The 27,001-nt window shown below is 36.5% G+C and overlaps 1 protein-coding gene across 1 annotated transcript; it reads right to left on the bottom strand.

Annotated features, from left to right (window-relative positions):
* Positions 1-1,656: 1,656 nt before the first annotated feature.
* Positions 1,657-20,206, bottom strand: atp6v1c1a (ATPase H+ transporting V1 subunit C1a). Its single transcript, XM_022666415.2, has 13 exons — positions 20,030-20,206; positions 18,171-18,317; positions 15,855-15,922; positions 13,612-13,697; positions 12,470-12,564; positions 11,336-11,427; positions 9,461-9,559; positions 9,304-9,372; positions 8,256-8,348; positions 8,065-8,158; positions 6,849-6,946; positions 4,371-4,497; positions 1,657-2,628 (listed from the first exon to the last, which is right to left on the bottom strand). The coding sequence occupies exons 2-13, from the start codon at positions 18,300-18,302 to the stop codon at positions 2,530-2,532; spliced, it is 1,152 nt and encodes a 383-aa protein (XP_022522136.1). The 5' UTR covers positions 18,303-18,317; positions 20,030-20,206; the 3' UTR covers positions 1,657-2,529.
* Between the last annotated feature and the right edge of the window lie 6,795 nt (positions 20,207-27,001).

The raw sequence follows: 27,001 nt of genomic DNA, 5'->3' as shown, positions 1-27,001 counted from the left end.
GCGCGGACCGCCGGCCGTGACGTCATCGCTGCGCCAAGGTATAAAGCGGCCCGACCTGAAGCAGTCAGTGTTTTTGAGAATCATGGCTGAACATTTTCAACCTCCAGCTTTAATTTTGGAACCATTTCAGATAATCCTGCGTTTTCGCCATCGTATTGCTTCGGCAGCTTACATAGTAACTAGACTCGAACGTCTCCAGGCTCAATTTAATCTCCCAGCTGCGGCTGGGCCGGCTCCAAGGCGTATCAGACGCTATGACACAAGCCGGCCGCCGCATTTACGAAACCCTATAAGGATCCCACCAGATCCAATGAGGAGAATGCAACAATTTTTACGTCAATTTGAGGTCGCAGGACACCCATTAGGGATGATTGAACATTTTCGACGACGTAGAAGAAGAACAGGCGCAGTAGACCTCATAGATGAGATAAGGAATTTAATACATTCACATGGGGACGGACTATTTGTAGTGATCCTCGACCTTTTTCAACGCCATATTTGGGCTGCAGCAGAGCTAGCCGAGCTGTATCAACAGATAACAGGCCTACGACAGCAGGCCGAACATTTTCAACCTTCTCTAAGGAGTGGTGCAGGCCACTGAGGACCAGCAGATGGACAGCAATGCAGAAGGAGGTGAACCAGAGGAATAGGATAGTAGCGCCCTATGAAATCAGCTTTATTTTTTTGCTAAAATTTTGCCAAAGAGGCTTGTACAAAGTACTTTCCCTCCAAGGAAATTATAAGAGAAACACAGAAAAAAGAAAAAAGATTGAGAAAAAAAAACAAACAGTGACCATTCTAACAAATCACTTCTGAAGAATATGTAAACAGTTGATACTACTTTTGTAAGTGCTAGCCCAAATTATATTACAGTAAGAGAGATATGGATAAATAAGTGCATAAGAAGAATTTTATATGGTAAAATATATTTTATTCTTCTAATGACACCAACATTCTTAGATATTTTATTAGAAATCATTGAAATATGTTCTTTCCAGCATAATTTGTCATCAATGAGTATACCTAAAAATTTTGTACAACAAACGTGATTTATTATATTACCTGGATATTGGTGGAAGGCATATACAAACTTTTATTTACATTAAGGGATAAACCAGTAATCAATGTTTGACAGAGATGAGTTAATAGTTGAAATTAGTTTGTGACCATCTTTATCGGAAAAGAAAATGTTTGAAAATAATTAGTATTTAATGCCACTATATATATTTTCTATCAGCACAATATCATGTAAAGCATATTGCTTTATTTTTTGGAAATGCAAAGATAGTATATTTAGTGTGTATTTTCATATAAAATATAAAATAAGTATATTAAATGGAAAATGCACTTTTAGTTTTCTTTACCAAACTTGAACATACTTTTATGTTCTTAAGTATAATATATATAGTCTGTCCGAAGAAGCAAACAACTCATTAAGTTACACAACCAAACCCAGTACATAACAGGGTACGATTAGTGAAAATAAGCAAACTAAGCAAAAATGTAGAAAATAAAAAAAAATGATACCATAGCATGTGTACACTGATTAAGATAGTAAAGCATTAATTGAATGTTCTTTGGGGGCGCTCTGGTGTGAATTACAACAACTTAATTTTTTTTTTTCTTAGCTAAAGAAAGACATACAGCGACTCAATATTTTGTATCATATTATTGGTTTTATATTCAGATTCAATGGCAGACACTGTTTCCCACTCATACATTTTTATATATATGTATATATTTCATTTAACACCAAATGTACAGAACACGTATGTTGACTTATTATTATTATTATTTTTTTAAATACAATTTGTTCCATGATATGGACCACAGTTGTTATAACACAGAGAAGGGTAAAGACACCAGCGTCCTCACACAACAAAATAGCAATTATTGTTATTAATAATAATAATATAATAATAATAATATTCTCAGCAGATGTAATAACTAACTAGCACAATGCACAAAAGCAACAGTGGAATGACCTCAGATGCAGAACTGCGACCGTTTAAATCTGTTTAAATATACCCAACTCATTCACTTACACACACACACACACACACACTGATAAATACACTGAAGACCCTTTAAAAAAAACAAACGAAAAAAACCCTGTAAACATGATGGAAACAGCATGACAGACACTCGCCACCTTCACTGACTCGGCAATACAGGAAGGAGCATGCGAGAGAGAGAGCGCGATAGCTAGAAAGAGAGAGAGGGAGAGCTGGTGGTAGGGCATATATATATATATATATATATATATATATATATATATATATATATATATATATATATATATATATATATATATATATATATACACATATGTATATACATATACATGTATGTATATATATATATACATATATATGTACATATATATGTATATATATTTATACATATACATATATATATTTATATATTTATATATATGTGTGTGTGAATTCTCAGCTCATTCACAAATTATTATTCACGAATACGAAACCCAAAAGGAAAAGGAGGCTCTGATGGTCCAGTAGCGCTGCACTATTTATAGTCCAGCAGGTTGCAGTCGATCTTGTAGTACACGTAGGGGTAATACTCCTGTTGGCTCAGGTTCAGACCAGGAATGTCCATAGCAGATTGCTGGAGAAGACAAAAAGATAAAACTTAACATAAACTACACAGTGATGTACCCACCATGAGCAACAAAGGCAGGGGCAATGCCTTCAATGCCTTGATGATTATGGCTTACAGCCAATTAAAAAATAAATAAATCAGTGTCTCAGAAAATTAGAATATAATATAAGACCAATTGGTATTTTTAACAGTGTGGGCAGTGTGCCAAGTCCTGCTGGAAAATGAAATCGTATGTAATTGCTCCTTTAAAAGGATGGTGCACATATGGGTGCCATGGTTATTGCACCAAGATCCATCCTCTCTTGCAAACACAAGTAGAAACATTGTATATATATTTATTTTGATACATGACTTCTACGTTTTAGTTTAATTTTGTAAAATTGTAAAAAGTTGTCCAGCATGTCAAACTACGCACGATTTTCCTCTTTGTTTGTTTGTTTCAGTTTTACTGTTTCCTGTCCAGTTTATATACTGAATAGATCGTAATAATAAAACCTTTATTCAACTTTCACAACTGCATGGAAAAAGAGTTTTCTATCTGCCTTAAGAAGGAGTATGTTGAGGGCAGAATAACAAGTTACTCTTTTTTTAATCCTTACTTTTAGTTTAGTTTTCATTAGTTCAAGTACTAGTTTCAGTTTTTTTATACTTTGGGTTATTAGTGAGGTGCAGGATTTAACAAAAGTATTAAGTATTGAAAACCTTAACAAAAGAAACTGTAGTTCATGTGGTGACTGTAAACAGGGTTCATACACGTTTTTTACAAGGTAAAATTCAAGCACTTTTAAGGCCCATTTTCAGGTTTTTCCAGCACCTTTCAGCTGTAGTAAATTAATGATAATGGTGATATCTCAAAACGGCGATTCAGCGATAATCAATATATTGCAAAACTACTCTCCACACATCACAGCAACTATGCTACTGAGTATGTTGCTATACTGAGTAAAAAGCTATATATAGTAAATAGCAGGAATTATGGATTTATTGGTGTCAGTTTCACACAGTTTAAATACCAATGTTCTTCACCATGTTTACCCTATACATTTGATTGAGAAGTTACTGTAATATGTCAAATTTGGGGATGAGTTGAGAACATTCATACATACATATATTCAACATTATTGATTTGCTTTTTGTCACACTGCAAGAGATGGTATTATGTTTATGTGAATATAATCAGAATTGTGTTTGGTAATTGCAAAAGGAGAAAAAAATTAAAGCCTTTTATATTTTACTCTCTGCAATTTTGTCTTTAAGCAAACTTATTTAGTCAGATAGTTATTTATTGTAAAGTAAATGTAGCTAGAATTTCAAGCATTTTCACAGTTCCAGTTAGATATAGTTTTCCTCCTTTTAATTACCGTTTTTATTAGTTTCAATTAACTTTTTTTTCCTTTCAGTTTTTTATATATTTTTTTCTTTTTCTTTATACAATATATATATATATATATATATATATATATATATATATATATATATATATATATATATATATATATATATTACACACAGTATATACAATAGCTGGACAAACATTACCTGGACTTTATCCTGAGATTGTGTGTGAATAGGACCTATATGTGTGAACAAAAAGGTTCATATAACTTATAAGTTTTACCAGACATCACCTGGAGTTAGCACTAAGCAGGTTGGCATGGTAAAGTCCAGGTAAAGTCCGGTACCGCTCTCCTCCAGGTACTGATGTAAAAAGTTTTAATTGGTAAAAGGGCTACGTCAAATGAACTTACGTCAATGATGGCAGCGGCGCTGCTGTCCAGGTGTTTATAAAGGTCATACAGCACTTCTCTCAGCTTCTTCATGTTCTTCTTATTGGGCTGCAGCAGCATCGCCTGGAAGTTCACAGGTAGGCCATACCTGTACAGGTTAAAAAAAAAAAAAAAAAAAAGACACTGTTAAGTAGGGGTGTCACAATTTCGATATTTTATCAAAATCGATCGAAATTATGTCATGGTCTCGAGCGTCGAAGTCAAAAAGAGGATTGACGATCCCTCCCACAAATGGCGCAGCACAATGTAGCTCAAAGAGCAGCCTTTTCTTAATATATCTTTTTTAAAGAAAAAAACTTGTCATTGCCAAGGACCGAGTCTTATTTTTCATGTTTAACTGCTATAGTAGGAGAGAGTTCAGTTTGTTAAGGCTCTAACTGTTTTATTATTTTGTACATGACTGTTCCTGTATTTTTTTTATTTATTTTGTTATGTTGCACATTGCTGTTTTAATAGTGCACACTGCTGCTACCAAAAAAAGCCACTAGATGGCATTATATATATCTTAAATAAATTATTTAAATTTGACCATTAGTGCCTAATGTGGTGTATTACAGATCACTTGTATCACTTTGCATCACTTATATCAAGTCCACCTTTTGAAATAAGATATTGTGAATTTGATGAATCAAACCAATGACTGACCATAGACTAATCTTAAACTGGCATAGGCCTCTCTGATGAAAAAAAAAGGAAAAAGAAAATCGAGAATCGAATCGAATCGTGACCCTAAAATCAGAAATAAAATCGAATTGAGGATTTAGAGAATCGTGACACCCCTACTGTTAAGACACTTTTCAATTTTTATCATTATTATCCACATTCAGTTCTCCAGTAAAGTTGTGGCCTAAGCCAAGCCTAAGGGTCTTAACATTTCAAGCTCAACAGCGTGTTGAGTTTAGCAGCAGTTTGAGAAGATGCAGTGGAGCTTCATGCATGTTATGCTGTTCATACACTACAGGATTTAGATTTTTAAAGTTTGACACCCTTTCACATCTAATCACAAACCACAGATCATTCAGTCACAGATTTTACAAAGACTGGGGATCTTTCAGAGTCACTATTTGCAAGACTGCAACTAGATTCTTTCTGAGATTATTTCCCATCATGCTTCTTGTCTTTTTTAATCTTTTGTAATTTTTATTGTATTATTATTATTATTATTATCGTCCTTTTACAGTTTTATAAGTTTTATTTTATATTATATTGTTTTCTATTACATCTTATTTGAATGTTCCTTTTTATTTTTCATTTTACAGTTTTTTTTTCTCTCCATTTTTCCTTTTTTATTAGTGTTTTCATTGCCTTTTTCTATGTACAGCACTTTGAGCTGCATTTTAATGTATGAAAGGTGCTATATAAATAAAGCTTATTATTATTATTATTATTATTATTGTGGATAAATATTTGTTAAGTTACAAACAATGTATATATCAAAATGAAAAAATATATATCTAAATGTCTTTAGAAAAACATTGTAAATTGATATTAAACTTGTGTCTGACTTGTGCAATAGAATTTTTATCTCTTTTGAATACTTAAACATTGAGTATTTTAGGTACAGTTATAGTGTTAAAAACTATGTAAATGAAATAATGAAACTATTTAAAACATTTAGTTTAAAAAAGGAAGCCATGTTAAAGTTGTTGGCGTATCTCTTTTACAAAGTCTGTTTTTTTTTACATTCTTCAGCTGTTTTTCTGAAGTCTGATTTCTTTATATATTGTGTATATATTTTGTGGGACAAAGTAAATCCAATTGTAATCAAATTAAATTTCAATTCCTCAATTTAACTTTTTTAAGACTCTTTAAACTCTTTTTTAAAGAGTTTTATATTATATGTACTCCAAACAATAAAGTAAGTCACCATATAGTCAACATATATATAAAAGCCCAGGCATGCAAATAAATAAATAAATAAATAAGTAAATAAGATAAAATAAAAATACAGTGATATGCTATAAAACCGTCAGAATTTTTAAAAAATACTGTCACATACATTTTTGGTCATACCGCCCAGCATTACTGCTAAATGTGATCTTTTTCAATTTGTTCGTAAAGTCACTTAAAATATTCTTGCCTTGCGGCTTCCCGTAGCTCTTCTCCTATTGGTTGTTGACATTGTTCACGTCACTATTTGCGTGAGACAAGTCTCAAGACTTTCTAAAGACTCTCTAAAACCTTCAATTGTTACTACGTTACACTGAACCATCCAGATTACGTGACCACAACTCCACTCTAGCAAGACTCTCATGATTTTATTCGGACTCAGCGACAGAGAAATCGCTTAAAATCGTATGATGTAAAGTCGGCACTACTGGACGTATTGTGTGATGGGGAAATTCTAGGCTCTCAAAGAATGGAATTGTAAGTGAGAATTGGAAAGTTCTAAATTTGGGGAAACAACCGAGTGAAAATTCTGAACATAACCTAACGTACCTTAATACAGACTCCACAAACACCCTCAGAGCCTTAATGTGGATCCAGGCGATGAAGGCCTCACTGAAGTTGACTTTCAGCCATCGTACCAGAGGACCCTGTGGAAACCAGACACAGCAGACAGGAATTAATTAATAATAATTACAGTATGATGAGAATAAGGGTTTTTAAGGAAATGTCTTGGGCTCAATTTCATTTCACTCCTTGTCTTTAGCGCTTTAGCCTGATTCTTGTTGGGCTGAAGGGGTAGGTTAGGGAAACTGTTAGGGCTAAATGACCCTTCAAACTTAAGCTCACTCAAAACAGAGGACTGTGAGAATCACTGGCAATATGGTGGCAGAAGTGACTAAAGAAACAACCAAATTTGAGTAATTTCCTTTTTTTAAATGACAATAAATCACTATATTACCATAGTTTATTGTTATTTTCTTACAACTAGTTTCTATCAACTAGCATTGCAAAAACAGTTGCCGTATGCATTATGTGACAGATTTTCACTAAGGCTTGGTGCAGCAGCATTAGCATTAGCATTAGCGGCTAATGCTGCCCAACAGTGTTAAACTGAGGAACCCTGTGTATTCTGGTAAGCCAGGGCGCTATTAGCTAGCGGTTTATTCCATATACCTTGTTTTAACATGGTAAACACGCAAACTACAGTTTGTTATACTCACCTCTGTACAGAGAAAGTGCTAGTGCGGTTAGCGGCTAATGCTAATACTGCTCCAGCAGTGCTAGCCAGGGTGAGCTATACAGGCTGATATACTCACTTCTGAACTGTGAAAGAGTTAGCGCTTAGCACAGTTAGCATCTAATGCTAATGCTGCTGGAGAACTAAACTGAAACTCCTGTATAACTCTGTACTTCAGCAGAGTGACTTTACTGCTCCTTAATACCTGACTGATAGAATTCATACATAAGGAGCACCAGATTATAAGGAGCTCTGATGATTTTGGGGAAAATTAAAGGATTTTAAGTGCAACTTAAAGTGCGAATATGGTAGTATTCTGTTTATTGTTTCAATGAACATCTGTCTAGGTTGTATTCAGTCAGTGGAGCACCTGTGTTTTCCACTGCCAAGATAGCAATACTCAAATACTCAGAAACTGTTGCTATTTAAATGATGCAGGTGGAAGGTGGGGTGTAAGGTAGAGCATATAGTGGTTGATTACACAGAGCAGACTTTTGGAGACTTTGTGTAAGAGAAAGTTGGACGTACAAACTGCTTCTTCTTATCAGTGGAGAGCCTCGTCATCTCCTCCTTATCAGCCTTCATCTCCTCCTCGTTATACTGGAAATCTCGCACTGTGAACCTGCAGATAAACAGAGCACGCTTCTGATTAGCAGCTCATTAATGAGGGAGTTAATGTTACAGGGTTAATTACAGTAAAAGCCCTTTATAACTCTTACTTGTTCTCTCTGGCCTTGTGTTTAAAGTCATCGATGGCCTTGCGGAACAGCGTCACGCTGAACAGCCCACTGTCCTGATCCTCAAACAGCAGACTGCAGGGACACGGGACTGAGGGTTAGTTCAGTAGTCCAGTTTACAGGATCAATCAATTAATATATCAATTAACCTTTATCTTCTCTTGGGAACACATTGAGGATAACCCTCATTTTCACCATCAGTGCAGCAAGAGCATTTAAAACTTAAAGGGACTGAAAAAAATACATTTTAATTAAAATCAAGTATTTAATCAGGTTTAGCTAAAACAAGGAACTTCACTACTAAAAAAAATTAATAAATTGCAAAATTATTAGAAAAACAAACTATATACAAACTATATAATATTTAATTTAGATGTATAATAAATAAAATAATTTTGAATAAAAGGATAAAAAGTCGACAGTTCAAAATTTAAAGCAGTTAAATAAAGAGATAAATAATTAATATGATGAAGATATAAATAAGAATAAAACAAAAGTAAAATATAAACACAAATAGAGAATAATAGAATAACACTAAAATTATAAAGAAAGTTAGAAAATTAAAGATAAAATAGACAGTAAGACAGAACATAAATACAATTAAGAAATAAAAAATAAATAAATAAAAATGTAAAATAAATAAAAAAAAATAATTTACAGGCTCTTAGAAGGTGGTTAGAAATAAAAGTTTAAAATGATTCACCACTTTTTGTACAATTCAGCTAAATGTTAGAGTTTATTTGATAGCCCTAATACTAAAACACTTACTGAACACTCACTTTATTAATGTTTATTTGTGTTTAGTATTCTAATGTTATATAGAGTTAATTACAGGTAGATACTCTCACTGATCACTGACTTTATTAATGTTTATTTGTGTTTAGTATTCTAATGTTACATAGAGTTAATTACAGGTAGATATTCTCACTGATCACTGACTTTGTTTATTTGGGTTTAGTATTCTAATGTTACATAGAGTTAATTACAGGTAGATACTCTCACTGATGAAACGGAGTGCTGCAGCTCTTACTTTGTGGATCGTGGTACGACCATTTCTGCAAGAGTCTCGTACGTCTTCTGCCAGTCTGCATAATTTGTTCTGGTGAGGGAAACACATCTAACGTTAGTCTTAGAGAACGTAGAGAACTTCTATAACCAGAAACTGGTAACTAAATCAAATCACATACTTTGGAACCACCACCAGCAGAGTAATGAGGTACTCAGAGTCCAGCACAAAGTCCTCCTTCTTCACAATGTCCGCGAGACTCCGGGTCAGCAGGCTCCCCCTGGTGTACATTATGGTATAAATTAAAAAACACAGCATGAATATCAGTGTTTATTTAAAGTGATTTTATAATCTAATCATATAAATCATAAAATACAGAAAATCATATTGTATGAATTATATACATGTACTTGCATTTTGTATAGAGAAAAAATGTTTTATTTCTCTGGAAAACAAGACAAATACCAAGTATTGTAGTTGATGATGAGGTTTGAGCACATGTCAGAAGGAATTTTGGTCCACTCCTCTTTGCAGATCAATAAATCTAAATTTAAATCATTAAGATTTTCAAGGCTGTCCCTTGGCAAATCTGAGCTTCAGCTCCATCCATACATTTTCTATGGGGTTTTCTAAGGTCTGGAGACTGGCTACAGGCCACTCCATGACCTTTATGTGCTTCTCTATGTGCCACTCCTTTGTTGCCTTGGCTGTATGTTTTGGGTCATTGTCATGCTGGAAGACCTAGCCACAACCCATTTTTAAAAACCTTGCAGAGGGAAGAAGGTTGTCACTTAGGATTTTATGGTACATGGCTCCATCCATTCTCACACTGATGCGGTGAAGTAGTTGAGTTAATGACAAAGAGCTAAATTTTTGTCTCATTTGACCACTAAATCTTCTCCCAATCACTCTCAGAGTAATCCAGGTGTTTATCGGCAAACTCCAGACAGACCTGCACATGTGCTTTCCTGAGCAGGGGGACCTTGTGGCACTCCAGGATTTTACTCCATTATGGCGTAATGTGTTAGCAATGGTTTTCTTTGTGACTGTGGTCCCAGCTGCCTTGAGATCATTAAGTGAGTTAATCATAAGTTCCCCTGTGTAGTTTAAGGCTGATCTCTCATCTTCCTCATGATCAAGAATACCCAACGAGGTGAGATTTTGCATGGAGCCATTCCAGCCTTGTGCAGGTCTATGATCTCATCCTTGACATCCAAAGAAAGCTCTTGTCCCTGTTTTTGAGGGTAAATCTGACTGATTAATTGAGTCTAAAAGAGTCTTTTAAGAGAGCTGTCTCTGTTTAATGCAGGTAAAGAGTTGATTATGAGTTTTTAACTGGTCTGTAGAAGTCAGAACTCTTACAAAATGAACTATGAGTCATTTTTTATGCAAATAAGCTGTTGCTGGCCACTCCCCAGCATTAAATGTGAACAAGCTAGTTCAAGCTTAACTGAGACAGAAGCACAAAAAGCATTATTTGAAAGTCTTACGTCTCCCTTATCTGCTGAATTGCCATGGACACTGAATTGCCATGGACAGCAGGTACAGATTCCTCCCTCAGAAGAAGTCTGCTGACTAATCCTGCTCTGTGTACTGTCTGAGCTTCTCAACCAGCAGACTAAAAATGGCCAATGTTTCTTCAGCTGATCTAGTTAATTGGGCTCCGGTGGGAGTTGACACGTGAGTGGCAGAGCCTGGTGGCTCTATGCAGGTTTTCTTATTGTGACGTCACAAACTCTTTCAGCTGATTCACAGAAAATGGATGGATGGATTGTTTTGGTGTTTGGACTGTGTATTAAAAAGTCTATCTGATTTCCATTTGTTAATTTTCATAGCATTTTTATTTATCATTACTTTCGTCAGATTCAAGTTATTTCTCTGACCATTATGTTTTTTTTATTTCATTAAACGAGGGTTACCAACAATTTTGTCCACATGTATTAATGGGTGTGTCCGAGTATCTTATCTCCCTAAGAAGAATCTCCACCAGAAACTAATTTATAAATTAAATTATAAAACAAATCATCCCCAGGCATCCTCAGTGCTGTGTACTCACGCGTTCTTCCTCTCCAGGTTCTGCAGGTTCCCCTTCAGGTTATTGTACGCTGATGCTCTGGCCTTCAGGTCGTTGTCAATCTGCGTTACTTGCTGTTGAACAGCAGGGGGAGACACAGGAGCATCAACACAGTTACTCTGATCTGAAACAGAGCTATAATTATTCAGTAATTATCACTAAACTATTAGCATTACTATTACTACTATTATTATTAATCTACAATTATAGTCCACACACACTCTTTATCTACTAGTACTAATTAAAATAAAGGATATATTTTGCTATAAAGGATTTGGGTGTGGGTTTATATCATCGCTGTCCAATGAAAAACATGTAATCAATTTTTGTTGGTTTTTAGTTTAAGACATAATTTTAACCGACAAATTGTCTCTTACACTGTGCCAACATTTCTTGAAAAACGGACTAATAGAAATACTTTAAAATGACCTGAAATAAACTATTTTTACATTGAAAGTTCCATTGAAAGTTTAGAAGGTTTTTTCTCTCTCCTGTAAATTGCTGTTTTGGAGATACTTGTTTTTAATTGGACAGCGATGATATGAATATTAATCAGTATGGATTGATTCAGTATTGAGAGGTATGGACTGATATGGATGATGGGTATGCTATAGATGGATATGGATTGGTATTGGTATGTATTGAGAAGTATGGGTTGATATTGATATTAATAGGTATGGTATAGATGGGTATGGATTGATATGGATAATAATGGGTATGGATGAGTATGGATTGAAAATGTTCTATTTAAACATTAATAGTTATTAAGGAGTATAGGTTGTATAAATAGGCATGAATGGTCCCAGCTACCTTGAGATCATTAATGACTTTCCCCTTACAACTGATGCTCTCAAACAAATTAAGGCAAGAAATTCAAGCAATTAACTCTTGGCGAGTTCAGCACAGCTGTTAACTGAAAGCCTGAATTCCAGGTGACTCTACCTCATAAAGCTGACTGGTTTGTTTAACACTTTTTTTTTTTACAAATTAATTCCATGTTATTCTTTATAGTCTGGATGTGTTTAATATTATTATACAGTGCATGTTTGATATGTTGTCATAAAAGTCATTGCTATTGCGCAAAGTCTGTGTAAACTGTTTTCATGTGAAAATTACCTTAGATATGATTTCAGAAATGTTCTTCAGAGACTGCTTGATGGGATATTTGGCCATGTCCCACTGGAACCTCGTGATGTAGGTGATCAGATCCACTGAGAGGAGAAACGATTTAAAAAATCATTTAGAAAACATTACACATTAAGCTGATTCACCCTATGGAGGCCAAAAAAGTATAAATAAATAAACAATTTATCCTCCTGAGACCCAGACCTTTGCTGTTGTGTGTGTTTTAAATTTATCCTAGCTATTTGAGATTAGCAGGACCTACCAAGTATAAAAAAACTACACTTTTTCTTTGTAGAGAAAATCATTTTGCAAAAAAAAAACAAAAAAAACAATGTCTTTATATGGGGACAGTAGTAAAAAGATTAAAAATGATCCTTGCCATTTGGGATCAGAAGGACCCAACTCTACAGTAAGTAAAACTAACTACTTTTAAACATAAAATTTAATGAGAATTGTTACCTGGACCATTTATCTGCTTGGACTGGCTGTAAAAACTTTTGATTGGGATTCCCACCATCTTTTTTTTAATTAATTGAGTATAATGTTGTTATGTGAACACTAGTTGCTATGGGCAGTATCTCTGTATGAGGCCAAATTCAACGTTTTAAAAAAATATTATAATAATTTACTATCATGGTGCAGAGAAGCAGAAATTTAATGTCCACTTATGAGGATGTAGGGTCTCAATATCATAAATGGTCATAAATGTATAAATAAATAAATAATAAATACATGTTACATTTAGTAATTTATTTATCTATATAATTATTTATGTTTATTTAGTTTATTAATATATTTATACCCATGTGATTTTTCATCCTCCATATCTGCCAAAACAAGGGTTCTAGAAAGTAACTGTCTCTACTGTCCAGAGAAGACGTTCTCCTAGATTCTGGAGGAGCATTGCTGTGAGGATTTGATTGTATTCAGTAACAAGGGCAGCAGTAGTGGGGTCAGGATGCTGGATGATAACAGCTGCTCAAAAGCGCAATACTGGGGGTTTATACCCCTCTCTATAACAGCAAAGCCATGATACCAATAGGTTCATGTTTGTTCATCTGCTACAGAGAGTCCTATTCTATTGGCAGTACTTCTACTGTATTTGTATATGTGACTGTATGTGTGCAGCTCACCTCCGTTAGCCAGCAGGTTCTCCTGAACTTTATCTCGACTGTCCTCCAGCACGTCAGCCATGTACTGCGCCACCTTCTTCACCACACTGTGAACCACATCAAGCACACACATCACACACAAACACACACACACACACATCACACTCTACCTCATGAAGACACTCAGATATAAAATACAGAGAGTGTGCAGATCTGTCCTCAAAGATAAATGTGTTGCTTAGAAAAATCTAACATCTAAAACATAATCTGGATTGTTTAACACTTTACGTTTACAGAATAATTCAGCATGCGTTCCTGTATAGCAGGGATCACATATATGCGGACTGCGGTCCGGGTCCGGACCCATACGTTGTCCAATGCGGACCCAAACTGATAAACTACTGAGAATGATTTAATTCAGACAGCGTTCATTTAAAGCGGCGGAATTTTTCTTGTCTTTAGGGTATCCGCGCTCTGCGGTGCAGTAAACTCACAGACCAATCACGTGTGCTGTAAAATCACCAATCGCTCTGCTCGGCCAATCAGATCTGTGCAGACCGCTGCCCCGGATGGTGAATTGGGACGGGGCCGGGAAAAAAACTCCTTTATAAAGAGATAGGGAGCCGGAGAACTGGTGGAAAAACGAGAACGGGCGGAAACTAAAGATACACTGAGCGAAACAAAGAGAGAGACAGCGGAGGAAGGTACACAAAATCTGGCCAGGGAGGCATTTTATAATTATTATATATATATTTTTTATCATAGTTCAAACAACCTCACGGGTCAGATGTTTCATATATATATATATACATATTTTTAACACAAGTTAAAAATGGCGACGGTCCGGACCTTGGACTGACGTCCAACTGGACCATACTGAATTCTAATTAAATACCCCTGCTGTATAGCTTTAATATAGTCACTGCAGTCCTTGGTCAAGACTCCTTTCTACACTACATTGGCCCATCTTTATAATTGGAATACTGTATTTTTCCTCAGTATAAGGTGCACATAAAATCCTTTAATTTTTTCCCCGAATCGTCAGTGCTCCTTATGTATGAATTCTACCAGTATTAAGGAGCAGTAAAGCCACTCGTATTCAGAGGTGTGTATTATCGGTCTGTAGCCTACTGCTTACCCCAGCTAGCACTGCTGGAGCAGTATTAGCATTACCCACTAAGCGCTAGCTCTTTCGCTGCTCAGAGGTGAGTATATTGGACTGTAGTCTGTGTGTTTACCATGTTAAAACAAGCTACATGATACGAACCGCTAGCTAATATCACCCTGACTATCCGTAACACTCAGGGTTACTCAGTTACTCAGCGCTGCCGTGTGACATTAGCCGCTAACTGCGGCTAGAAATCTGGAAATCTACACTTACTATAAATAAAACAGCAGTGCTTTACCTACCCAAAAAAAAAGTTTTCAGGACAGAAATCTGTGAAGATTAACATATGCGCTCGTTTGACTTAAAAAAAAAAATGTTTTTAACTTAACTTAGCTTAGCTTTACAGGTCTCGCCGCTGGGTGGTGAGACCTGTAAAGTTAAGATAAATTAAAAAGGTTAAAGTCAGCTGAATTAGAAAGAAAAAAATAGCGACACCCCTGTTCCTTACCAGTGTCGCATAATGCACTTTATAATTCGGTGCACCTTATGTATGAAAATAGACCAAAAAATAGACATTCATTCACTGATAGTGCGCCTTATAATCCAGTGCACCTTATCATGCGAAAAAATACAGTAACCTTCTAAGTCTCTCTACATAAGAGTGTCAACTAAATGCCTTAAAACATGCAGTGACTGATGTTGGGGAATGTTCTATCACACATTTATCAAAGAGCTGGACTGTATCTGAGGCTTTTAAGGTGGCACACTCTTATAAATAGAGCTCTGCAGGCACGGATGAGGCATAAGTCATGGGATTTAAATACGATCGTGGAAAGAGACACTGGTGTGTCACCAAACTGCTAAACGGTTAATTTTAGCCCGGGACGGCGGTCATCACGGGCCTGCGCGAGATTCCTCAGCGCGCCACAGCAAAGCATCCCAGATTAAAGCTCTTTCACGTCTCAAATAACGACATCGTCACCGCAAACACTGCGCAGAATTCACAGAACCGGCCCGAGCAGCCGGCGAGAGCACGGACGCCGCGGGTTCTTCTGCGCTCTGGATCAAAGACTCGCTCTGACAAGAGTGATGGTTTGCACTGAGATGCTTTCCTGGATAGTTCGGGAGGGTGGGGTGCAGAGGGGGGGTAACGTACCTCTCCACAAAGGAGCTCAGCTTGGCCAGCTCATCCGACAGACCCACTAAAACATCTAACGTCCCGACCTGCGAACAGACACACACACACTTTGATCAGGCTTTGATCAGGACCCGGAGTAATGAGGCAAAGCAAACCCAGCCGAGTCATGTTTGGTCAGCGCCGACGCGAGAGCAGGAAGGCCAGAGAGCTCCTGCTCTCGCGCTGGCGCCGAATCTGTTCTCACCCCGTCAGGCGTAAACAGAGAGGGCATCGGGGTCACTTAACCTGAGACATAATGGACACATAAAGAGAAAAAAAACAACCAAGATAAAGACAAAACTTTCACTTCATTTTTATGTTTAATTTCATTTACTAACCCCTTAACACTCCTTGGCCTGTATATGGGCTACAAGTGCACTGTAAAACCGAACTGCATTTCATACTGAACTAATTAAGTTAACATAACTTAAATATTACACAAACTTGGCATCACTTGTGCTGATAAAGTCAAACTAACTCAAAAATTATGTGTTGACTTCTTGCAATTATAGCTGTTCATAAAAAAGTGTTGTTTTAAGTGTTTGATTTGAGTTAGTTTAACTTCAATAATTAAAGGCAATCGGTTTCTTCAAATAAAATAAGTTGATGTTGTTTGATAGGAAGTTCTTATAACTACGGCTTATCTATTTTACTTTAAAAGTTGTAAATGAGTTAGCTTGAGCTCAACTTGATTTGCTGGAGTTAAAGTGTAAAAACAGTGAATTTAAGTTGCATTAAGGTGTAATGCATGTCTGCAAACATGCTTAATGTTTAGTCTGTTGCCATTAACAGCTTCTTTTCCATTGGCTAATGACAAAATCTATTTGCATACTGTCTGAGTTGCTATAGTAACTCTCTATTTGCTGTGCTCTCAATACTGCTCACTCTATAGCTAATTTATGTGCATTAATGATTTTGAGAATAAATGTTATGTATGACTGAGCAGTGTGAACACAGCCTTAATATGTCATAATTATGTAATAATCTATTACAGACTGAACGTGTATGATGGCAAACAGTTAGCACTACGCTAACTGATGGGGTATAAGCTAACATTAATTGTTAGCTAAATAAGTCTTGAAGGCTAAACCAGATTAAACTGGTCTTCTCTGACCAAGTACTGTCACTTTAAGCTTTATGGAGGAGAAGAGAAACTGCTGAAAGGCAAACATGCTCACAAGACCCGTTTTGTTAGGATTGGAATAAGAGGAACTACGTGAATTCAGAATTTCCATAAACAGAGGAAGTCCAGAATTGCGCAGTACACAGTGATTACAATACCAGTAAAATGTGTGAAAACACCTTAAATTCATTGTTTTTTCATCATTTTAAATGTTCTTTTTAATTACTTCCCCTTTTAATGTGTTTGAGAGCATCAGTTGTAAAGTAGTGAAGAGGTAGAGTTACAGTTATACAGTGAATAGTGAATATTTGAGTACCGGATTATGAGGCGCATTATGCGACACTAGTAAGGAACAGGGGTGTCACCAAGTTTTCCTTCTAAAAAAAAAAAACTAAGCTAAGTAAATTCTTCAAAACGGATATTAAAAACTCCTGAAAACTGTTTATTTGGGTGAGTAAAGCACTTCTGTTTATTTACAGTAAGCTTAGATTTCCATATTTCTACTAAGGCTGGGTGCAGCAGCATTAGCATTACTGCTAATGTTGCTAGTGCTAGCCTCGGTTAGCGGCTAATGCGGCCCTAGAGTGCTAGATTGAGGAACCCTAAGTGCTCTGGTAAGCCAGGGCGATAATAGTTTGTTCCACACAGCTTGTTTTATAGTGCACCTTATAATCCTGTCCGAAAAATATGGTACTCAAATAGGGCTATTCACTGTATACCATCTCCACTATGATAAACACACAGACTACAGGCCGATAAGCACGGTAGTGGCTAATGCTAATGCTGCTCCAGCAGTGCTAGTCGGGGTTAGCAGCAGGCTACAGGCTGATATACTTGCTTCTGAATGGCGAAAGAGCTAGCGTTAGCACGGTTAGCGGCTAATGCAAAATGATGCATTAGCATTAATAAAAATATTGAATGAGAAGGTGTGTCCAAACCTTTGACTGGTACTGTACATCAATCATTCCAACTGTATATAGCTTGGGCAACAGTGTGTATGTTTAACATAAAGAAGAGTATAGAATGGCGTGCCAAAAGTCATAGGACCCAATACTAGTCCCTATTTCATTGCACGTCATTATATGAAGCATGTATACAACAATAAGGAGTACATTTATTATATAAATAAATATATTTATTATATTTGTTTTATAGTATAAATGAGGTCCTACCTTTAGGTCGGGGATGTTAAACTTGGTGTTGGTGGACAGGTTGTTGGTGCGAGTGGTGGCCATCATGAGCTTGTCCCACGTCTGCTGGCAGGTTTTCTCCCCGGGAGCCGAAATCAACCAGAACTCCGTCATGACTGCAGGGAAAGACTGGAAAACAGACATTATTTCAATATATTGTTCAATACGGACTTGATAATAAAACACAGTGGATCAACAGCAGCAAATGACATGTTTCTCCAAACCATCACTGATTGGTGGAAACTTCACACTAGACCTCGAGCAGTTTGGACTGTGTCTCTCTCCACTCTTCCTCCAGACTCTGATCCCTTGATTTACAAATGAAACGTAAAATATACTGATGATCAGTGATGGTTTGGAGAGTCATGTCTGTCATCTGCTGGTGTTGATCCACTGTGTTCTATTATCAAGTCTAAAGTCAGTGCAGTTTTGTTTTCCCACAAAATCTTACAGCACTTCATGCTTCCCTCTGCTACTGACAACTTTCATGGAGATGCGGATTTCATTTTCCAGCAGGACTTGGCACACTGCTCACAGTGACAAAAGTACTAATTGGTTTTATATAATATTCTAATTTTCTGAGACACTCATTTTTGGATTTTCATTGGATGCAAGCCATAATCATCAACAATAAAAGAAATAAACGCTCTGGAGTTATGAGTTTCTTTGATTTTACCTAATTGAAAACCTCTGGAATATAATCAAGAAGATGATGGATGATCACAAGCCATCAAACCAAACTGAACTGCTTGAATTTTTGCACCAGGAGTGTAAAGCAGCATAAAGTTATCCAAAAGCAGTGTGTAAGACTGATGGAGGAGAACATGATGCCAAGATGCATGAAAAAAACTGTGATTAAAAACCAACCAGGGTTATTTCACCAAATCACTTAAAACTTTATGAATCTGAAAATTGTTTTCTTTGCATTATTTGAGGTCTGACAGCTTTGCATCTTTTTTGTTATTTCAGCCATTTCTCATTTTCTGTAAATAAATGCTCTAAATGACAATGTTTTTATTTGGAATTTGGGAGAAATGTTGTCTGTAGTTTATAGAATAAAACAACAATGTTCATTTTACTCAAACATAAACCTATAAATAGCTAAATCAGAGAAACTGATTCAGAAACTGAAGTGGTCTTTCTATTTTTTTTCCAGAGCTGTATATTATATGGGTCTCTCAATTCAGTTTTTAACTGAATTACTGAAAGCACTAAGGTAATTTTTTTAAGTATATTGGAACAGACATAAAATACATACACAATATGTACAGTGTACAAAATAATTCAGAGGATTTAAGAAAAAAACAAAGGAACTATAAACTGAATATTGTAAAAGAAAAGTTAAAACAAGGTTATGTATATATATATGTATATATACATATATTATGTATATATATATTTTAAATAGGAAGTGTTTTATAGCAAGCAATTAATTGGTTAACAGCTTACAGCTGGCAGCTAGTAACCAGCATCTACTAGAGGTTATGTTATATACATATTAATCAATGAATAAGGCTTTGATTCAGAAAATTAATAGAAATATATTAATTTAAACCTAAATATGCGCTTTATTTTGATAGTATTACTGCCATAAACAGCCATTATGAATGGGCTTAGACCTGTAATACGACATAGCAGGCATACACAGATATATAACATTAATAACCTGCATATTTCTGACGATATAAATCGATACAATCGTATAAAAACTGCAGAAATTCGTCTGTATGTTTTCTAAGCTCGGTTATGTCAGCAGTTTAAAAACATAACATGGTATTAGCAGAGCTAGCTTAGCCCACAACATCATTTCATAACATATTAAACCATATAAATCCACTTACCTGCTCCTAAACGAGTTGACGGCGCGAATAAAATATAAATAAAAGCTGTAATTTAATATCTGCGGCTGTGAATATCGTTTCAATGCGCTGAATTATAGAGCTGGATTATTCATAATCACACAACACTGGAGCTTCCAGATACACTCAGGCTCAGCTGATTATTCACTTCACACCCGTATTCCGCCAAGCCCCGCCCTCCCCGCGCAGTGACTGGCCGATCCTACCTCAAAGTATTAGCATGTCCGTGCTCGGATTGGTTGCCCCGCTCAAGTCCTTCGCGGTGATTGGCTACCAGCTCGTACCGCAGCTCTAGAGCGCTTCGCGATGCCCGAAAACAGGTGGGCAAAAATAACGCATCATATCTGAAGTCAGCTGACCTGATGTGCGCTGATCTGATTGGAGGAGCGACATCTACCGACCGGGATGACTAACAGCATCTATAAATATATAAATACACTATAATTTATTCAGCGAATTCTATATAATTATCATTATGTATCTACTATGAATTATTCAGTACATTCTATATCATAATCGTTCTGTATTCTCTACATCTTATTCAATATCTACTATGAATTCTGCAGCAAATTCTATATAATAATCATTATGTATCCAGTATGAGCAGAGGTGGAAAGTAATGAATTACATTTACTCAAGTTACTGTAATTGAGTAGATTTTATGAGTAATTTGTCATTTTTAAAGTAGTTTCTAAAATAGGTAATTTTACTTTTACTCAACTACATTCTGACACAAGTAATGTACTTTTGCTACATTGGAAAACTCCCCATTACTAAAAACTAAAATGCTGGGAAAAAAACAATTGTCTGAATTTAAAAAAATAACAATTGGAATAACGAGGCAGTATCGTCCTCATGCAATACAAAATGTGCCCCGCCGGACAGAGCTGTCAGCTTTCAAAACTTCCACATCAAACCTGCTAAAGCATGTGGTAATAAATATTTTTACCATTAAACAATCTGCTTGAATGTTAAAAAAAACATGTAAATAGCAGTTAAAGCATAGCAATTGCAAGTTATAATATAACAATAACCTGTAAAACTGTAAAAATACAGTTTATAGTCACCTATGCGACCATAACTTTTTAACAGTAAAGAAAAAAAAAATGGATCATAGAAACCTGTTCCACTTGTTCTTGAAAATGTTTTATGGGGGGTCTGAACAAATACTGTGGAATAATAGGTAATTTAAAACGATTTAATTTATGGTTTGTTGTACTTTTTTACATCAAATAATTAAAAGTAACTATGTAACTTTTACTCAAAGTACATTTTATATTGAGTACTTTTTTACTTTTACTCGAGTAGATTTTTAGATGGGTACTTTTACTTTTACTTGAGTAGAATTTTAGCAAAGTAAAGGTACTTTTATTAATTACAAATTTTCTGTACTTTTTCCACCTCGGAGTATGAGTTATTTAGGACATTCTATTTAAAAATTATTATGTATTCACTATGAATATAGATTTATTATTATTTATAGAATATATAAATCTGTGAGTTATTCAATATATGCTATGAAGTATTCAGTACATTCTTTATAATAATCATTCTGTATCCACTATGAGTTATTCAGTATATACTATAAATTATTCAGCAAATTCGATATAATTATCGTTATGTATCCACTATGAGTTATTGAGCATGCGCTATAAATCTATATAAATATAGGTTTATATAATATAGAAATCTGGGAATTATTTAATACCTGCTATAAATTATTCAGCAAATTCTATATAATAATCATTATGTATCCACTATGAGTTATTTAGTACATTCTACAAATCATTATGTATCCACATCCTCATGTATCCAAGTTTAATTCAACATATTTGAATTGAGTTTACATATTTAGTAAATTCATTTTTTACTATAAATTATAAAAAAATGAACTTGCTTAATAATAAATCTGCAAAAATGTAACGTCATCTAACAGCAGATATAAATTCAATATCTACTATGAGTTATTCAGTACATACATTTATACTAAAAAACAGATAAAGATACAAAAAAGTCTCCACCTGGATGTAAGTGAGTAAATGATGTGGGGTTGATGCTGCAGTTGGTCTGCAGGTTTAGGTTCAGCAACAGTATGTGCTGAAAGAATGAGGTCAGCTGACTACCTGAATATACTGAATATAGACCAGGTTAATCCATCATTGGATTTTTTCTTCCCTGATGATACGACCATATTCCAAGATGACAATGTCAGGATTCATGGGGCTGGAATTGTGAAAGAGTTCAGAGTTCAGGGAGCATGAGATCATCATTTTCACACATGGATTGAGAGAGAGTTCACCACAGAGTCCAGATCTTAACCTCATTGAGAATCTTTGGGATGTGCTGGAGAAGACTTTGTGCAGCGGTTGGTCAGACTCAACCATCATCAACGCTGCTGCAAGATCTTGGTGAAAAATGAATCCAGCAACACTGGATTAAAATAAATCTTATTGAAACAATGCCTCAGTAAATGTGTGGTGCAATCAAAGCTAAAGGCCTGGACAAGGTGAACATAAGGCTTGTGTTGTGTTGAGATCAGTGCATTTTCTACACAGTCTCAGTGTAATCTGTTTTGATTTGCAGAGGCAGAGTTTTCGGAGTTGACCGTTCCCTAGAGGTCTGGTCAGGAATGCCCAGTCAGCCGCCCGTCTGAGGCAGGCACAGCGCTCTAAATTTGGACCGAAGTCCCACTTCCTGTCGGTTGGTGTCCCCCACCCTGAGTTCGAGGAAAAACCCCACAAAGGGATATGTTTGTGGAGTTCACTAGGTCTGGGGTGCATTGTTTGGGATACAATGCCGGGACTGGCTGGAGCCGGCCGCTTACATCAAACAGCAGGGTGGGCTGCCCCGTGGCTGGCCTCTGCCCAAGTCTGGGCACGCGTGTGCTAATCGGTCACCCACCCGCGGGCCGAGGCGGTCGGGGGGGGGTAAGGAACAGTGTTTAGTCTCCTGGGACATCCAGCTCCCTGTCTTGTAGTCCGTCTGGGCCCCAGCTTTTTGTTACGGCTCCTGGCTTCACTTCCTTAGTCTCCTAAATCTGCTCAACATGAGTGTAAATAAACTGTAACCAAGACAAACAGCAAACACAAAATACTTGAGATATACAGTATACACTTGTCTAGACAGAAGAATTCCAGCACAATCACTTTTATTGACGTATATAAGCTTCAGTGACATCCCATTTAAAAACCATAGAGTTTAACCCCTCAACAGGTCTTCGTCTGTTAATGGGCTACTCACCATCCTTCTCCTCTGCTTATCTGAGATTTTTCTTGTTCTGCCACTTCGGGTCTAAACTAGAACTGTGCCTGTGGTTCTTCCATTTCCTCACTCTGTTCCTCACAGTGGAAACTGACGTCTGAAATCTCTGAGATAGATACACCAAGCCACTCTTCAGACAGAAGATGCAAGAAGGAGAAAAACTTGCAGTTGGCCACCTTAACTCTTTCTCATAATTGGATTATTTTTGTAGGTCAATGAGGTTCTATAAGGGTCAATGAGCTTACCAAACATATTTTGTGTTTACTGTATCACTGTGTTTATCTGCTATATGATATACAGTTGCAAGAAAAAGTATGTGAACCCTTTGGGATTACTTGGATTTCTGCATAAATTGGTCATTAAATGTGTTCTGATCTTCATCTACATCACAACAAACACAGTCTGCTTAAACTAATATCACACAAAAAAGGTATGGTTGCATGGTTTTGTTGAACACAACATGTTAACATTCACAGTGAGGGGGAAAAGTATTTGAACCCCTAGGCTAAAGACTTTTCTAAGAGCTAATGCCTCGCACAAAATACCTAAAATCAAGAACTGTTGACGAAGCTGCATGAAGCTGGAAAGGGTTACAAAAGTATCTCTAAAAGCTTTGATGTTCATGTGACCACGGTAAGACAGACGATCTACAAATGGAGAAAGTTCAGCACTGTTGCTGCTACTCTCTCTAGGCGTGGTAAAGTCCTGTAAATGTGACTGCAAGAGCACAGCGCAGAATGAGAATCAATGAGGTGAGGAAGAATCCTAGAGTGTCAGCTAAAGACATAAAAAAAAATCTCTGGCACATGCTTTTAACATTTTGTTGACAATTCTACAACAAGAAAAACATAAAACAAGAATGAAGTTCATGAATTCATGGGAGGACACCATGGAGGAAGCCACTGCTGTCCAAAAAAAAGCATTGCTGCACGTTTGAAGTTTGCAAAAGAGCAGAAAAATTCCTCCTGACTGTTGTGCAGGTCTGATCTGTTACTACAAAAAACGTTTGGTTGAGGTTTTTGAGTTTTTTTCCACCCATCACTGTGAATGTTAACATGTTGTGTTCAATGAAACCATGCAAACATATAATTTATTGTGTGGTTTTAGTTTAAACAGACTGTGTTTGTCTATTGTTGCGACTTAGATGAAGATCAGAAGACATTTAATGAACAATTCATGCAGAAATCCAAGTAATCCCACAGTAGTGTTTTGAGTCTTGGCCTCCACCCACTGTGATGGACAGTGGGAGTGATGAGGTGAGTGAGGGTGAAAGGAGACAGATAACGAGGAGAACAGGAGATGAGATAAGATAAGCTCTATTGTTTCTGCTTAAACACTAACTTTCCATTATTTAACATCGTATCAGCGTCCTTGAGCGTCCAGCATCCTGCCAGTCAGGCAGCAGGTTATTATACCAGTAATTATCATAATAATAACAATGGCCCTTTTAAAGTATGCTGTCACACCCATTGCTGAGAGACAAGTGCAAATGCACACACACAGTGTGTTACTCCCTGTAGAGAAGTACTGCCTATTAAAAACTCTCTGGAGCAGATAAACAAGCATAACAATTTGGCACCATGCATAATGCCAGGCGTGGGCTATAGAGGTATAAAAAGTCCTAGAATAACAGAGCTCTGTCCAATATATTTGGATGGAATGAGTTGGAGAGTTGAGGGGAGGAGGGGAGGGGTGGTGAGCATCGTCCAACATCAGTAACAAAAGTTCTTGTGGCTGAAGGCAATTACCCAACCCACTCATTAGGACTCCCATCACTGGTGAGACCCTAAAACAAGTTGAGTGAAGACTAACACATGCCTCCTCCAATACTTTTTGAACTGCTGCTGATGCTCGGAGGAAAGTACAGCGACTCAGTTCTTATACACCAGCTCACAGATGCCTTGTGCTGATCGACATCACACTAGAAGTGATAAGGGGGAAAGAGCGCCAACTACTGTACCCACCCAGAGAGAACAAGGCCAATTGTGTCTCTCAGGGCTCCAGCAGCTGATGGCAAGCTGCATGACCGGGATTCGAACCAGCAATCTCTGCGTACTGAATCATTAATAGTGGACACTGAATAATGTACATAGTATGAATACAGAACAGTTCACAGTAATTACAATAAAATGTATAGTGGATACTGAACTATTTATTGTTCATACTGAATAATAATAATAATTTATTCTGGTTACTAAATCAGTTATAATAGGTACATTAATAATTGATAGTGAATACTTCATAGTTCAATCTGAATTATTCATAGTAGATCATTAATAATTCATAGTCATTAATGAATAATTCACAGTTTACATTGAAACACAGATCAGTCATACTATTTATTTTGGGTTGGGTACTTGGTGGTGAGCGTGCTATTAAAAAGCCATATTGATGGTATCTGATGTGGAATGGGCTTAGCACAATGCTAGCAGTGGGGTGCTGTAGCCTGCAGTGGTTAAAACACATGTCCTGCTGCTGGCAAACGCCCAGACCCCAATACCATTCTAACCAGAACAATGGTGATTAAACACTGGAGGTCTGGAGGGGCTGTAGATGCCGTGTGAGATTAGCAGGCGTACGCTGGCGTTCGGGCCGCAGGGACCCGGCACAAAGCTCGGAACAGGTTCTGTGTGGTCTGAAGTGGGAAGGCTCGGCCGGCGAGCGGCGACAGCGGTGTAAAGCGGCGCTGAAGCCGCTCTAACAAACACGGTCATTGTGCCATTTCCCCATTCCATCAGCCTTCAGTCATTCCTCTCTCTGATCAGACCGGGAACTGTTCTCAGTTTCAGCCTCCCAGATAAAAAGAGAGCATTAGAAGAACATTTAGCAACGTTTTAAAAAAGGTGACTTTACACATGTTGACTTGTCTGACTGAACACAGTTTGATAAGTTTAAAGTTTTCTTAGTGTGACTCTCACAAACATACATATTAGCTTCATATCAGACACTGTATAATAACTTGAAAGTGGCTTTGAACTGTCCAGTGCTTGGCATCAGCAGCCGGAGTGGGTAGAGTAGGTGGCACTTTATCCCATCATTAATTCTGCTGACTGGCACAGGCATCTGTTAGCTGATGTTTTAGGGCATTTTCACACCTGTAGTTGGTTTCTATGGTCCGGATCAGTTGATGAGTTTATTGATGAGTTTATTTGGAGTGTTTCTCCCTCTGTCTGGTTTGTTTTCACACAGGCACAAACCTAATCGCACCAAAATGCGCACCAAAAAAACACGTGAGCACATTGTCTCCTTTGATTGGTCAGAGCTGTCAGGCGCGGGAGCAAGAAAGTTATTAAAAAGTTTCTGACACATCAACATTCTGAGCTAGACAAATACTACCATTATGTAAATGTAAACGTAAACTAAATTATACGTACTGGACACTAAAAATGCATAGTAGTTACTAGAATTAACTACTAGAATTTAAAGAATTAAAAGAATTTAAAGAATTTAAAGCAGATGTTAAATAATATATGCTGGATGCTGAAATATTTGTAGATAGTAGTTACTGAATCAATAATAGTAGTTACTGTAAAATCTTTAATAGTTGATGGATAATACATGGATACTGAACAATCCACACTAAGCACTGAATAAGTCACAGTAAGTAAGTAAATTAAGTAGGTATGTAGGTAAGTAAGTAATTAAGTAAGTATCTAAGTAAGTAAAGTCAGTACATACGTATGTAAGTAAGTT

The sequence above is a fragment of the Astyanax mexicanus genome, chromosome 1 (assembly GCF_023375975.1).
Source record: "Astyanax mexicanus isolate ESR-SI-001 chromosome 1, AstMex3_surface, whole genome shotgun sequence".
Taxonomy (NCBI): domain Eukaryota; kingdom Metazoa; phylum Chordata; class Actinopteri; order Characiformes; family Acestrorhamphidae; genus Astyanax; species Astyanax mexicanus.
This window is presented reverse-complemented; position numbering and strand designations above follow the sequence as displayed.

Excerpts from the sequence above, each read along its gene's own strand:
- atp6v1c1a (XM_022666415.2), bottom strand. The coding sequence starts at position 18,302 with ATGACGGAGTTCTGGTTGATTTCGGCTCCCGGGGAGAAAACCTGCCAG. Across the intron at positions 9,560-11,335 it reads AACCTGGAGAGGAAGAACGC|GGGGAGCCTGCTGACCCGGA; the intron begins GTGAGTACACAG and ends AATGTACACCAG. Across the intron at positions 8,349-9,303 it reads GTCGTACCACGATCCACAAA|TCTGCTGTTTGAGGATCAGG; the intron begins GTAAGAGCTGCA and ends GTGTCCCTGCAG.